This window comes from Ranitomeya variabilis, chromosome 6 (genome assembly GCF_051348905.1).
Source record: "Ranitomeya variabilis isolate aRanVar5 chromosome 6, aRanVar5.hap1, whole genome shotgun sequence".
Lineage (NCBI taxonomy): Eukaryota > Metazoa > Chordata > Amphibia > Anura > Dendrobatidae > Ranitomeya > Ranitomeya variabilis.
In genome coordinates, this window is record NC_135237.1 from 549,530,612 (window position 1) to 549,546,150 (window position 15,539).

General features: G+C 42.6%; 1 protein-coding gene across 1 annotated transcript in view; it reads left to right on the top strand.

The window, feature by feature from the left end:
- Window positions 1-15,539, top strand: part of PHF20L1 (PHD finger protein 20 like 1) — a 102,006-nt gene that overhangs the window by 60,634 nt on the left and 25,833 nt on the right. Inside the window, exon 11 of the mRNA XM_077271259.1 lies at window positions 667-864. Coding sequence (XP_077127374.1) covers window positions 667-864 — 198 coding nt within the window. The remainder of the gene's footprint in view (window positions 1-666; window positions 865-15,539) is intronic.

Below are 15,539 nucleotides of genomic sequence, written 5' to 3' on the forward strand. Positions count from 1 at the left end.
TCTTTTTTTCAATGATTTTTGGGTTAAATTTTTTTTTTTGTTTTAAATGAATTTACTCCCATTCCATTTTTTTTTTCCATTCACCCTGCACCAGTTCCCATTTTTTGTTTTGTTTGTCCATGATTCATTTGAATAACTAAAAAAAGAAAAAAAAATTAACTCTTTGAATATTTTTGTACAATGTTTTGGTTAAATTATTATTCTTTCTTAAATGACTGTACGTAAAATTCCAAGTCTTTTACGACTCTTGTTTTCTGAAGGGGCTGGACGAGGGGTTGGGTAACGGTTCATTATTTGGGTGAATAATGAAAAAAAAAAAAATGTTTAACCCTTTTTTACACCAGCGTTATATTTATTAGTTATTTAAAGTTATTAGAATTGAACGTGGTGAAATATTGATGTTTTTTTTGTTTATCGGTGTTGTTCTAACTATGATGATATTAATAAATGATAATTTAGCGCTCTTACATGTTTTGACGTTTGATTTGACGATACAAATGAAAAAGTTTTACCTTCGCCTGCCGATCCATGAAGATGTTTTTGTGTTTTTCCAGCTCAAAAAAAAAAATTTCCAATGATTTCCTGCCGTATCGAGCAGAATGTCATGAGATCTGTCCTCCGGAACGTCATATTGTAATACTCTATCACATTCTTTTGTTTATATAGTACCCGCTGTTGCCTTTGTGCCTCAGGAGAAGCTTGAACCACTTGACCTAAGCCGTAACGTGGAAGTTACAACATCTCCCATAATCCCAGCATCCACTTACCACATTGACTGCCCCACTACAGAAAAAGAACACTTACAATTGATAACCTATTCTCCAAAAGCAATAGCTGATGGCAGAATAGCCTCGACGTCCGCAGGTAATACTCTTCGCTTTTGCAAGCACGCGGCTCGTTTCTCATTGTACGCAGCCACACGGGCAAACGGCTTAACGCATCCCATGTCTGCTGCGACGTCAGGTAGGTGCTCGGCAATCTTTGCAGCTACCGTAAGAAATCCTACAGGTAAAGCACGTTGTTTGATTATTTAGCAATGTTTCATTGGTCGGGAATATCAATTTTTATGTTGACAGATTTCTAATAGTGACAAACCTATCGCTAGATCCCTTGCCGATCGGCAAAGCTGCGTATTTTTATTTCCCTATGGGGCACTTTTATGCTCGAACATTGCTCCATCTATTACCTATGGTGCTGCTGGAAATAGCCCTCTGTAGCCCCATAGGGAATGAATGGAAAGGAGCGCAAGCATGGTGCTCCGTTATAGCTCATATAAACGTTCCCCGTTCTACCGATCGTTCCAGTGGTTGAACTTTCCTGTAATCAATAAGTTATCGTTCTCGTGCTTTAATAAAGTATATTCGGCATGCTCGAATACTATGTTCGAGTCCCTGCGGCTGTATGTCTCGCGGCTGTTCAACAGCGGCAACACATGCAGGGATTACGTAACGGGCAATCCCTGCATGTGTTGCTACGGCGAGACATACAACTGCAGCGACTCGACCATAGTATTCGAGCACACCGAATATACTCTGTTAAAGCACGAGTGTGCTCGGATAATACCTTATTCGAGCACGCTCGCTCATCACAAGTTATCACATATCCTGACAACCCCTTTAACCAGGCAACATACTCCTTTTACTAATTTTAACGCTTTTTGCTTCTATTACAATATATATTTTTTTGGACTGACCCTTAAACAGCAAAAAAAAAAACCTATAGCTTGAGGGAGAGGTTTCTGCGGCAGTTGACTTTTCTCTGTGTGTCTGTGACGCTGTTGGAAGTGCTGGTACAAGACTAGAATCATACCAAGTAAATATGATTCATCAAAGGGATGGAAAAAGACCCAAAAGACGCCGATTAGACACAATTTATGGCTGTGCTAGACAATAGGGCATAGAGAATTGGCCAGAAATTACATGCACAGATCGCAGTTAGGGTATGTGCACACGTTCAGGTTTTAAAAACGCTATAAAAACTCATACATTATGCATCCTATCATTTAGAATGCATTCTGCATGTTTAGTGCACATGATGCGTTTTCTTCCGCGAAAAAAAACGCATCGCGGTAAAAAAAAGCAGCATGTTCATTAATTTTGCGGATTTTCCGCGTTTTTCCCGCTATTCTATGCATTTGGAAAAAAACGCATGCGGATTTCTGGCAGAAATGTCCGGTTTTTGTCAGGAAACTTTCTGCAAGAAATCCTGACGTGTGCACATAGCCTTAGAGTTCCCTTTTGCCAAGACTGTAATTTATCTGATATCCGTAAGATAGGGATGTCCATAGGGTCCTAGCGATACCGGGTGCAAGGTCTGCAGAGCCCTAAACTTGGATGGTGTAGAAGTGATGTGCATGCTCGACCTCCGCTCCATTCATTAACCATGGAACTGTGGAAAGTAGAGAAGCTTTATAACCGGGCTTTCTCCAGCAGTCCCATAGACAATGAACCTGAGCAATCAGGTTTAGATTTTACACCGTCAGGTTCCAGCCTTGTTCTCCCATCACTAGCAAGTCAGTTATCCCCTATTGTATATTTAAGGAGGTGACCTAACTATCGTTGGAATAACCCTTTAACTAATTTTTAATGAAATTTTTCATTATGAAAAATAAATATTTCAAGGGAGCCTGTCACAAAACTTTAGCCCCCCACAAACCATTAGAATGACTGTTTAGCCATTTAAGAGTTAAGCCAGTCAATCCCTTTATGACCCCAAAATGCTTTCAAAAATAGCAGTTTGACATTCAGTGTCTTGGGGCGAAACGTTGGGCATGCACTTACAGCTCCTCAGCCTCTGCTGTGTTCTTGATCTTACAGCACTGTCCTCTTCCTGACTGACAGGTCAGTGGTCATTGTACCAGAGCAAACAATGTCCATCAGCCAGGGGAGGGCGCTGTTGGCCTCTGCTGTACTCCTAACATAAGACGCTGTAAGTGCCTTGGGGCGTGACATTGGGGATGCACTTACAGCTCCTCAGCCTCCACAGTATTGCCAATTTAGGAAGCTGTAAGTGCATCACTACGCCACAGTGCACTTCCGGACCGAACTTCAAAACACAATTTCTCGCACTTAAAAATCTGACGCTGCTAAAAAAAGACAAGGTCTCTCGATTATAACCGTACATGTAAGATAGAAAGACTTGAGTACTGGGAGGGAAATTCTTATATCTACAGAATATTTTTTTTCTTTTCATTCCCTACCTGATTGCAGAGGGGTCAGGTTTGACCATTTGGGATCCTAGTGTTCTTCCACCTATAAGATTATTCTCGGAGCTCTTGATGAATGCTGTAAGTTCTCCAGACATTATAATATTGTCAATAATCTACAATTTATCAAATGTAAATCACATAAGAGAAGACGGTGACAAAATTGGGACCTGTGTATTCACCAGTGGCAAACACCTATGACAGGATCAGTCACCAGGGCAAAAGTGACCTTTTTTTTTTTTTTGCTCTTGTTTTATTGCCGCATTCCATTTTTTTTTTCATTCTCCATTTGATAAAATCAAGACCATAAAAATCAGCACCAAATATAAAGGCCATATGTTGGATTAAAAAAAAAAATAAAATAAAAAAATAATAATGATGTCATTCTCAGGTGAGCAGCGAGCTGGTCACTTTTGACCTGGTGACTGGTCCTCCTTAAGGAAACAACAACCCAATTCAACACACTATTGCTAAGATTGCGAGATGAAGAACACCGACTTTTCCATTTTAAAGGATTAGAAAATCATGGCTGCGTTTTTCTAAAATCAGAGTTTTACCAGTCGGAGGGTTGTGTGGCACTGCAGCTCAGCCACGTGGCAATCCACGGGTCTAGTAGCCCAAACTGAAGCTGTCGGCCCAGGTCGTTAGATCCTCCGAGCAGAAGTTATATTTCTAACACGTCCATCTCAACCTTACCGATCGTTCGCCAGATGAGTCCTGTGCGTAGAACTGTATATACCGGTGTCTTTGTAAATATATTTAAGGTTTTCCTGAGACTTTTGTAATCACCAATTTGTTGAAAAGGTCATCAATATTCTATCGATACTGTCCGGCTTCTGGAACTCCAACCAATGAGCTGATTTAAAGGGGTCAGACAGGACTATTTTTATATTTTATTATGGGCATAAAAACTAACAGACAGGTAGTTGCTGACCGAGACAACTACGTGCCTGTTTTACCCGGCACAGGGTGGTAATTGACCGACTGCTCCTGCCGGAAATTCAGCTGCTCCACCACAACAGAGCAGCTCTTCTTCATCCAGGCTGCTCTATCGACGGGGCGTGACCGCCACTTAATGCTGATTGACAGGAAGTTAGGTAGTCACGCTTTGTCAACTGAGCAAAGTGGAAGAGAAGCAGCTGCTCTGTCGACGTATCAGCCGAAGCCACTGTGCCGCTGGCAGGGATCTGTGCCGAGCACAACAGGCAGGGAGTTTGTCTGTAACTTCTTAGGCCTATAATAAAAAAAAAAATGTAAGTAGTATTGGATAAAACCTTTTAAGGATATCATCCCAAGGTGGTTAGATCATCGATGTCCAAATCCTGGGAAACCCCTTTCTTTTTACACCTTTTTTGGTATCCCTGGTCACTCCTTACAGGGTCTTTAGTTTAGTTTCTATCGCTCCATCTTCAGCTCGTGCTCCTATCCTGAATGTATTGGCGTGAAATAAATGTGACAGCAAAATAAAATTGTATTTACCTGCTGCCATAGAGCTGATCTGCAGATAAATTCTATATGAAACACCTTGACCAGTGTAATTGGATGTGCAGCTGAAGGAAGATGATGAAGTGTTGTTCTCCCTGCAGCCTCTGGCTCCCGGTCATCGATGTGGCACCAGGGGCGTGAGCAGTCGGAGCTCGCGTCATATTGGGCGTGATTTCTGTGCACTCCCACTTACTGCAGCTTAGCTACTGTATGTTTGAGTAGGAGCAGAGCTTCAGTTCTCGTCAATGAAGAGCCGCACTTGTACAAGCGGAAAGACCTATATCCAAATGGCCGCCCTGTAACTTTACTGGGCGGCTCCGACAAAATCACCGCGTAGGCTACAAACTGAAAGCGGACAAGATCCACTTATACCAACACAAAATATAGGAGTCAAGGAATATGCAGAAGACGAAGGATGAAAGATGCAGAGAGATATCAATAGGCACAAAAAGCTGAAGAATAAAAATAAAATAAAAATTGCAACATTGACTGAAAATCAACACACAAAAAATCCAAAGTTGTATTCATAGATGGCAAATAGTAGAATCTCCCGTATTGGAGGGTCCGCGTGACTGCCGTCTACTCACAAAGCCGACAGCTGCTTTATGTCGGGGACATTTGGACAATTTTATGAAACCTTGGTCGGTAAAGAAAGCAAATTATTGGATCCTTGGATTTATCGAGCCAAATACTAAATATAAGAAAATCCAATTTTTAGAAAAGATTGTTCGGAAAAATCAAAAGACGACGACTAACAATGAGGTGGATGGAGGCGATCCCAACGAATATAAATATGTTACGATCAAGAGATCTCGAAATCAACTTGGTTTAAGAATGAATTTTGGCTTTAAATACACACGAGATTCTTTTTTTTTTTTTAAGAATTTTTGTTTTGGACTTGTAAGATTTTGGTTTTATCCTTAAGGCGCTGTTACTTTTTAGATGCCACCTAATCTGTTGTGTCTGAACGGTGGCAATCCCAAGCGTTATCTCCACGCCGAGTTCTTCAGCGGGAGCCTGAGGAAAAGAAGAACATTCTGTATCACACTTTGTCAATCGACTGCGTTAAAGAATAAATTATAGGCTGGAAATACGGCCAAAATTCCCTTTTAGCTATTTATATCATGCAATCATGGCCGAAAGTGTTGGCGCTCTTGAAATTATTCCAGAAAATTACGTATTACTTTTTGTTGTACACATGTTTATTTCCTTTGCGTGTATTGCAACAACAAAAAATAGGGGGAAAAAAGGGCAAATTGGACAACTTTTCTCAAGAACCCCCCCAGATTATTGGCACCATAACAAAATTGTGGGTAAACAACTTTGTTTCCAGCATTTGATGCTCGATCAAACTTGCCTGTGGCAAGTAACATGAAAATCACACCTGAGGCCAGATAAAAAGGGGAGAAGTTGACTCAATCTTTGCATGTCACTTAGCATGGAGAACAGAAAGAGGAGAAGAGAACTGTCTGAGGACTTTAATCAAAATTGTTGAACAATTTCACGGGTGCCAACACTTTCGGCCATGTCTGTATATATATTTAGTATATTTTTCATACCATAGCCCTTGTGATACAGACCTCGCTCTGCATTCCCCCATCAGTTTAGATGCCACTAAATGTGCAGTAACCTTTTTCCATTTTGATTTTGCAAATATTTTTTGACACCTTCTTCTTCCAAGATGTAACAAGTTATTTTGTTCCAATCCTTCATTTGCATTTCTTTTTAAAAAATTCACACTCCCTTTTTTTTTTTCTTGCCTTTTTCATTGACGTTTTCTACATCAAATCCTTCCCAAACAGCGCAAGGTGGTTCATGAGTTTTGCGTAAAATTTGCGTAATTTAAAAGCGCCCTTGATTTTTATCTTTTATCTTTCTTCCCCCCCCCCCCTATTTAAAATCGAAAAAAGGGTCTAGTGTTGTGCTAAAACGCTGCCTAAAAAGTTCAGACGGGGAAGGGGAGGGCGAAGGACATTTGCATACAATAGTTAGTTTCTTTTTTTTTTTAAAGAAATTGCAAATTTATGAATCGGCTAAAAACGTCACAATTGCGACCAGAAAAAACAACAACAAACAAACCAAAAAAAGTGCAAATTAAAAGAATAAGGTACAAATGAAAAATAGGTGAAAAATGCCAAAATAGGCACCAATGCAATAATGAATCCGGCTACATTGTTACTTTTTAGATGCTATTTTATTTTTCTTGCATCTTTTGCAAATGCTTTTTTGACCCTTTGTTATTCTAAGACGTAGCGAGTTGTCGCCAGTTCCGCACTCCCTGTGTGCGAGCGTTGCTAGCATTGCAGCCTATGGAGACCCCCGCTCTATCTCCCCAGCTCGTTTACAGACCTTGTTTTGAGAAGCTCTGCTCCAGATTATCAAATGCCAGATTAAAAGGAACCATACTCAGACGGTCAGCAACAGACGGCGGAGGCCTAGAACAGCGCACTAGAGCAGTCCCTTTAACCCCTTCTCTCATGGGGGAGGATGGTTTCCGTCACTACAGAACCCGCCTGGAAGCTTTCATCATCCTATAATTATAACGAGCGAAAGGCAGAGCACACCGAAGGGTTAAGCGCTTCCTCTCTTCACACAACGACAGCCATTATTTCATGTATGACACGAGCTGGAGAGAAGGAGGGAAAAAAAAGAAAAGCTCATTGATTCCCGGGCTAGTACAAGAGCAGCGGAATGGAGGATGGTGGGAGTTGTAGTTCTCCTAGGCCATGTGACGCTGCAGATCAGCTGTAAGGTTGTGATGTCGGGTGGGATCGCTCTGCAGGGGACATGTTCCGGACTTCATTCTATCCTCGGAATCTTGTGATGTCGGAGAATTCGGATTTAATCAAGATTTTATCTTCTTCACCGGGAGGCGAAAGCAAATTTTAAAAAAGTTTCTTCCATTTTCCGTTTCATAGGTTTAATCCACCCCACCCCCGCCAAATCAACTCCTTCCAGGGGGTCTCCCTCCGCTAATGTTGCTCCTCTCGTGCTCCCCCCAACCTTAAATCTGCTTTTAGTGCACATACCAATCTGCAAATATTTCAATTCTCGTTCTCTGTAACTCACATCCACTGTCCCCGATTTAGGCAGTTTCGTTTCATCAGCACTCTGCCAGCACTGTAGGAGCTGGAACATCCCTTTACTCATTTCCCAGCATGCACTGTTCCTGTATTAACATGTCAAAACGGGCAATAAATAACAAGGTACACAGGAGGGAGACACCTAGTGGTTGACATTATTATAGCAATTTTTTTTTTTTTTTAAATCACATTATATATGTATTGAGGTCAAGTTGTCTGACAGTGCAGGAAACATTGGCGGTAACTTAGGGAGTGGTCTGTGATTTATTTTACTGTCCACACAGCCTACGTAAAAGAGTAGTGCTATTCTTAAAATAAAAACATTTAAAAACAAAATACATTTTTTTTCTGTATGCCTTTTTCCAGACTTAATTTATATATTTATTTTTTCTTCTGAAATAACCAGTAGCAAACATTACGTATCCAGATACCAGTAAGACACATTTCTGGCTTAGGTTTGCCCTTGTTTGTTTATAAGTACATGACGGTATATGTCAGTGAGATGTAGCAAGTCTTAATATCTCTCGTCAATGCTCATATTCTCCATAGTCTAACAAGGAATCCTCTTTTCTCAGAGTTCTACATTGTGCTGTTCCTCTTCTATTCCTCCTGGAAATTTAGGAATACACTGACAGCCGCGGGTATCGGCTGGTGGGCGTGGCCCATTCATTGACCTATCAGTGCTGACCATACCAGTCACGCCCCTTTGGAAAAGCGCTATAGTACAGAGGAATAATATAATATTATATAATATAATAATATATAATATAACTATAGTGCGGTATTATAAATGAGGCGCCAGAATTGTTATTAAGCAAAGAATATAATTATTTACTAAAACGGACAAGTGGCTGCAAGAAAATCACCTTCTCGATATTAATGTAGCAGAGCGGTGTTTGTCAGTTCTTGTGCTACATTGGATGGAAGGTGCACTTAGCTTAAATGACAAATTTGGCTCTGCCACATCCCATGTTTATTTTTACCTGCCTGGGATCTTACTGCAATCATGCTGTAAACCAATAGAAATGGTGCCAGCTCCCTGTGCATGCACACTGCGGGCTCGGCATTGCTATCTAGTATGAGGCAGCGAGTCGGATGCTCCAGGCCGCTCGGCCACAGTCCTGTTCCTTCTATATTCAGGACTCTTCATTTCTGCATTTGTTTCCTTTGGATTAATTCCATCAATATAAATCCAGCTTCATTTCCCGTGAAGACTATTGAGGGTGGTCGTGTATCCCTGCAGGCGGCTGCTGCCAGAGTATTGATCAATAAGAGGGTGAAACGTAATATCTGCAGCATCTATGTAGCAGCCAAAATGCAAACGGATGTGAGTGCAGTGTTATCTACTGTATATAGAGTTGTTTTCAGTCATTGTACAGGAGGAGGAGGAGGTGAGCTGTGACATCACCTATTGTGAATGGTGGATCCAGTGTTATCTACTGTATATAGAGGTGTTATCAGTCATTGTACAGGAGGAGGAGGTGAGCTGTGACATCACCTATTGTGAATGGTGGATCCTGTGTTATCTACTGTATATAGAGGTGTTATCAGTCATTGTACAGGAGGAGGAGGTGAGCTGTGACATCACCTATTGTGAATGGTGGATCCTGTGTTATCTACAGTATATAGAGGTGTTATCAGTCATTGTACAGGAGGAGGAGGTGAGCTGTGACATCACCTATTATGGATGGTGGATCCTGTGTTATCTACTGTATACAGAGGTGTAATCAGTCATTGTACAGGAGGAGGAGGAGGTGAGCTGTGACCACCTATTGTGAATGGTGGATCCTGTGTTATCTACTGTATATAGAGGTGTTATCAGTCAGTGTACAGGAGGAGGAGGTGAGCTGTGAATCACCTATTGTGAATGGTGGATCCTGTGTTATCTACTGTATATAGAGGTGTTATCAGTCATTTTACAGGAGGAGGAGGTGAGCTGTGACATCACCTATTGTGAATGGTGGATCCTGTGTTATCTACAGTATATAGAGGTGTTATCAGTCATTGTACAGGAGGAGGAGGTGAGCTGTGACATCATCTATTGTGAATGGTGGATCCTGTGTTATCTACAGTATATAGAGGTGTTATCAGTCATTGTACAGGATGAGGAGGTGAGCTGTGACATCACCTATTATGGATGGTGGATCCTGTGTTATCTACTGTATACAGAGGTGTAATCAGTCATTGTACAGGAGGAGGAGGAGGTGAGCTGTGACCACCTATTGTGAATGGTGGATCCTGTGTTATCTACTGTATATAGAGGTGTTATCAGTCAGTGTACAGGAGGAGGAGGTGAGCTGTGAATCACCTATTGTGAATGGTGGATCCTGTGTTATCTACTGTATATAGAGGTGTTATCAGTCATTTTACAGGAGGAGGAGGTGAGCTGTGACATCACCTATTGTGAATGGTGGATCCTGTTATCTACTGTATATAGAGTTGTTTTCAGTCATTGTACAGGAGGAGGAGGTGAGCTGTGACATCACCTATTGTGAATGGTGGATCCTGTGTTATCTACAGTATATAGAGGTGTTATCAGTCATTGTACAGAAGGAGGAGGTGAGCTGTGACATCACCTATTGTGAATGGTGGATCCTGTGTTATCTACAGTATATAGAGGTGTTATCAGTCATTTTACAGGAGGAGGAGGTGAGCTGTGACATCACCTATTGTGAATGGTGGATCCTGTTATCTACTGTATATAGAGGTGTTATCAGTCATTGTACAGGAGGAGGTGAGCTGTGACATCACCTATTGTGAATGGTGGATCCTGTGTTATCTACAGTATATAGAGGTGTTATCAGTCATTGTACAGAAGGAGGAGGTGAGCTGTCACGTCACCTATTATGGATGGTGGATCCTGTGTTATCTACTGTATACAGAGGTGTAATCAGTCATTGTACAGGAGGAGGAGGTGAACTGTGATATCATCTATTGTGAATGGTGGATCCTGTGCTATCTACTGTATATAGAGATGTTATCAGTGATTGTACAGGAGGAGGTGAGCTGTGACATCACCTATTGTGAATGGTGGATCCTGTGTTATCTACTGTATATAGAGGTGTTATCAGTCATTGTACAGGAGGGGAAGGTGAGCTGTGACATCACCTATTGTGAATGGTGGATCCTGTGTTATCTACTGTATATAGAGGTGTTATCAGTCATTGTACAGGAGGGGAAGGTGAGCTGTGACATCACCTATTGTGAATGGTGGATCCTGTGCTATCTACTGTATATAGAGGAGTTATCAGTCATTGTACAGGAGGAGGTGAGCTGTGACATCATCTATTGTGAATGGTGGATCCTGTGTTATCTACTGTATATATAGGTGTCGTCAGTCATTGTACAGGAGGAGGTGAGCTGTGACATCACCTATTGTGAATGGTGGATCCTGTGTTTACTGTATATAGAGGTGTAATCAGTCATTGTACAGGAGGAGGAGGTGAGCTGTGACATCACCTATTGTGAATGGTGGATCCTGTGTTATCTACTGTATATAGAGGTGTTATCAGTCATTGTACAGGAGGAGGAGGTGAGCTGTGACATCACCTATTGTGAATGGTGGATCCTGTGTTATCTACTGTATATAGAGGTGTTATCAGTCATTGTACAGGAGGAGGAGGTGAGCTGTGACATCACCTATTGTGAATGCTGGATCCTGTGTTATGTACTGTATATACAGGTGTTATCAGTCATTGTACAGGAGGAGGTGAGCTGTGACATCATCTATTGTGAATGGTGGATCCTGTGTTATCTACTGTATATAGAGGTGTCGTCAGTCATTGTACAGGAGGAGGAGGTGAGCTGTGACATCACCTATTGTGAATGCTGGATCCTGTGTTATCTACTGTATATAGAGGTGTTATCAGTCATTGTACAGGAGGAGGAGGTGAGCTGTGACATCATCTATTGTGAATGGTGGATCCTGTGTTATTTACTGTATATAGAGTGTTGTGAATTTGGATTCTGGGCTCCCCCGGTGGCCGCTTGTGGAATTGGACTTGTCATCCTCTTTCCTGTTTCACCTGGTTCCATCAGTAGTGGGTGTCGCTATTTAAGCTCATTTCTCTGGTGGTTTCTTGCCGGTCAACAATGTTATCTGATGCCTCTCAGTGCTTGTTCCTGCTTCTGACAACTACTAGATAAGTTGGACTGTTGTCCATGTTTCTTTTGCCTATTTGTTCCAGTTCACAGCTGAAGTTTTGTTACTGTGTCTGGAAAGCTCTCGTTGATCAGGGATTGCTACTCTGGTGTTATGAGTTAATGCCAGAGTTTAAGGTAATCTCTGGATGGTGTTTTGTTAGTGTTTTTCTGCTGACCATGAAAGTATACTATCTGTCTTCTGCTATCTAGTAAGCGGACCTCAAATTTGCTAAGACTATTTTCCTGCTGCGTTTGTTGTTTCATCTGAACTCACCGTCATTATATGTGGGGGGCTACTGTCTGCTTTTGAAATATTTCTCTAGAGGTGAGCCAGGTCTTATATTTCCCTCTGCTAGCTATTTAGGTCTTAGGCCAGAGCTGGGCATCTAGCAATAAATAGGAAATGCTACCTGGCTATTTCTAGTTGCGCGGCAGGCTTAGTTCATGGTCAGTATAGTTCCATCTTCCGAGAGCTTGTCCCTCTATAGGCTTGCTATGATCTCTGCTTGCAGAGATCATGACAGTTTGACCGGCCAATAAAGTGTTAAAGACCCAGGTTGAGAAAGGAGAGTTATAAGAAGTCTGCTGGTATTTTTTTTTTTTTTTTTCCCTCCAGTTTGCCTTGCTGCAGTCTTTTTTCTCTCTCTCCTCCTCATCTCTGTATGGCTCTGTGTGCACCTGACAATAATGGATCTTCAGAGTGTAACTGCGGGTTTGAATAATCTCATCACGAAAGTACAAAATTTACAAGATTTTGTGGTACATGCTCCAGTATCTGAGCCGAGAATTCCTTTGCCGGAGTTCTTCACAGGGAATAGAGCTAGCTTCCAGAATTTCCGAAATAATTGTAAGCTTTATTTGTCCCTGAAGTCTCGTTTAGCTGGAGACCCTGCTCAGCAGGTTAGGATTGTGATTTCCTTGCTCAGGGGTGACCCTCAAGATTGGGCCTTCTCATTGCCAGCAGGGGATCCTGCGTTGCGCGATGTGGATGCGTTTTTTCTGGCCTTGGGCTTGCTTTATGAGGAACCTCATTTGGAACTTCAGGCAGAAAAAACTTTGATGGCACTATCTCAGGGGCAAGACGAAGCTGAGGTTTACTGCCAAAAATTCCGTAAATGGTCTGTGCTTACTCAGTGGAATGAGTGCGCCTTGGCGGCAACTTTCAGAGAAGGTCTCTCTGATGCCGTTAAGGATGTTATGGTGGGGTTCCCTGTGCCTGCAGGTCTGAATGAGTCCATGACAATGGCTATTCAGATTGATAGGCGTCTGCGGGAGCGCAAACCGGTGCACCATCTGGCGGTGTCTATGGAAAAGACGCCAGAAAGTATGCAGTGTGATAGAATTCTGTCCAGGAGCGAGCGACAGAATTTTAGACGGAAGAATGGATTGTGCTTCTATTGTGGGGATTCTACTCATGTTATATCAGCATGCTCTAGGCGTACAAAGAAGCTTGATAAGTCTGTTTCCATTGGCACCATTCAGTCTAAATTTATTTTGTCTGTAACCCTGATTTGCTCTTTGTCATCCATTGCCACGGACGCCTATGTTGACTCTGGCGCCGCTCTGAGTCTTATGGATTGGTCCTTTGCCAATCGTTGTGGTTTTGATTTAGAGCCTTTGGAGACTCTTATTCCTCTGAAGGGGATTGACTCCACCCCATTGGCTAATAATAAACCACAATACTGGACACAAGTAACCATGCGTATCAATCCGGATCACCAGGAGATTATTCGTTTCCTGGTGCTGTATAATTTACATGACGATTTGGTACTGGGATTGCCATGGTTGCAGTCTCACAATCCAGTCTTGGACTGGAGAGCAATGTCTGTGTTGAGCTGGGGATGTAAGGGTATTCATGGGGACGTACCTTTGGTTTCTATTTCGTCGTCCATCCCCTCTGAAGTCCCTGAGTTCCTCTCAGATTATCAAGACGTCTTTGACGAACCCAAGCTTGGGTCGTTACCTCCGCACCGTGAGTGCGATTGTGCCATAGATTTGATACCGGGTTGCAAATATCCAAAGGGTCGTTTGTTTAATTTGTCCGTGCCGGAACATGCTGCTATGCGGGAATATATAAAGGAGTCTTTGGAAAAGGGACATATTCGTCCATCTTCTTCTCCCTTGGGAGCTGGGTTTTTCTTTGTCTCAAAAAAGGACGGCTCTTTGAGACCATGTATTGATTATCGGCTTCTGAATAAGATCACTGTTAAGTACCAATACCCATTGCCATTGCTTACTGATTTGTTTGCTCGTATAGAGGGTGCTAAGTGGTTCTCTAAAATTGATCTTCGTGGGGCGTATAATTTGGTGCGGATCAGGCAGGGGGATGAGTGGAAGACCGCATTTAATACGCCCGAGGGCCACTTTGAGTATTTGGTCATGCCTTTTGGTCTTTCTAATGCCCCTTCAGTTTTCCAGTCTTTTATGCATGATATTTTCCGCGATTTTCTGGATAAATTTATGATAATATATCTGGATGATATTCTGATTTTTTCTGATGACTGGGACTCTCATGTCCAGCAGGTCAGGAGAGTTTTTCAGGTTCTGCGGTCTAATTCTTTATGTGTGAAGGGGTCTAAGTGCGTTTTTGGGGTCCAGAAAATTTCCTTTTTGGGGTATATTTTTTCTCCCTCTTCCATTGAGATGGATCCCGTCAAGGTGCAAGCTATTTGTGACTGGACTCAGCCCTCCTCTCTTAGGGGTCTTCAGAGATTTTTGGGCTTTGCCAACTTTTACCGCCGATTTATTGCTGGTTTTTCGGATGTCGTTAAACCACTGACTGATTTGACCAGACATGGCGCTGATGTTGCTAATTGGTCCCCTCATGCTGTAGAGGCCTTTCAGGAGCTTAAGCACCGTTTTGCCTCTGCCCCTGTGTTACGTCAGCCTGATGTGAATCTGCCTTTTCAGGTTGAGGTTGACGCTTCGGAGATCGGAGCTGGGGCAGTGTTGTCGCAGAAAGGTTCCGACTGCTCCGTCATTAGACCTTGTGCCTTCTTTTCTCGCAAATTTTCGCCCGCAGAGCGGAATTATGATGTTGGGAATAGGGAGCTTTTGGCCATGAAGTGGGCGTTTGAGGAGTGGCGCCATTGGCTAGAGGGGGCTAAGCATCAGGTGGTGGTATTGACTGACCACAAAAATTTGATTTATCTTGAGACTGCCAGGCGCCTGAATCCTAGACAGGCGCGCTGGTCTTTATTTTTTTCTCGCTTTAATTTTGTGGTGTCATACCTACCGGGTTCTAAGAATGTTAAGGCAGATGCCCTTTCTAGGAGTTTTGACCCGGACTCTCCTGGTAATACTGAACCCACAGGTATCCTTAGGGAGGGAGTAATTTTGTCGGCCGTTTCTCCTGATCTGCGGCGGTCCTTGCAAGAGTTTCAGGCGGATAGACCGGATCGTTGTCCGCCTGATAGACTGTTTGTTCCGGATGATTGGACCAGTAGAGTCATCTCTGAGGTACATTCTTCTGCATTGACAGGTCATCCCGGAATTTTTGGTACCAGGGATTTGGTGGCAAGATCCTTCTGGTGGCCTTCCCTGTCACGAGATGTGCGAGTCTTTGTGCAGTCATGTGACATTTGTGCTCGGGCCAAGTCTTGTAGTTCTCGGGCTAGCGGACT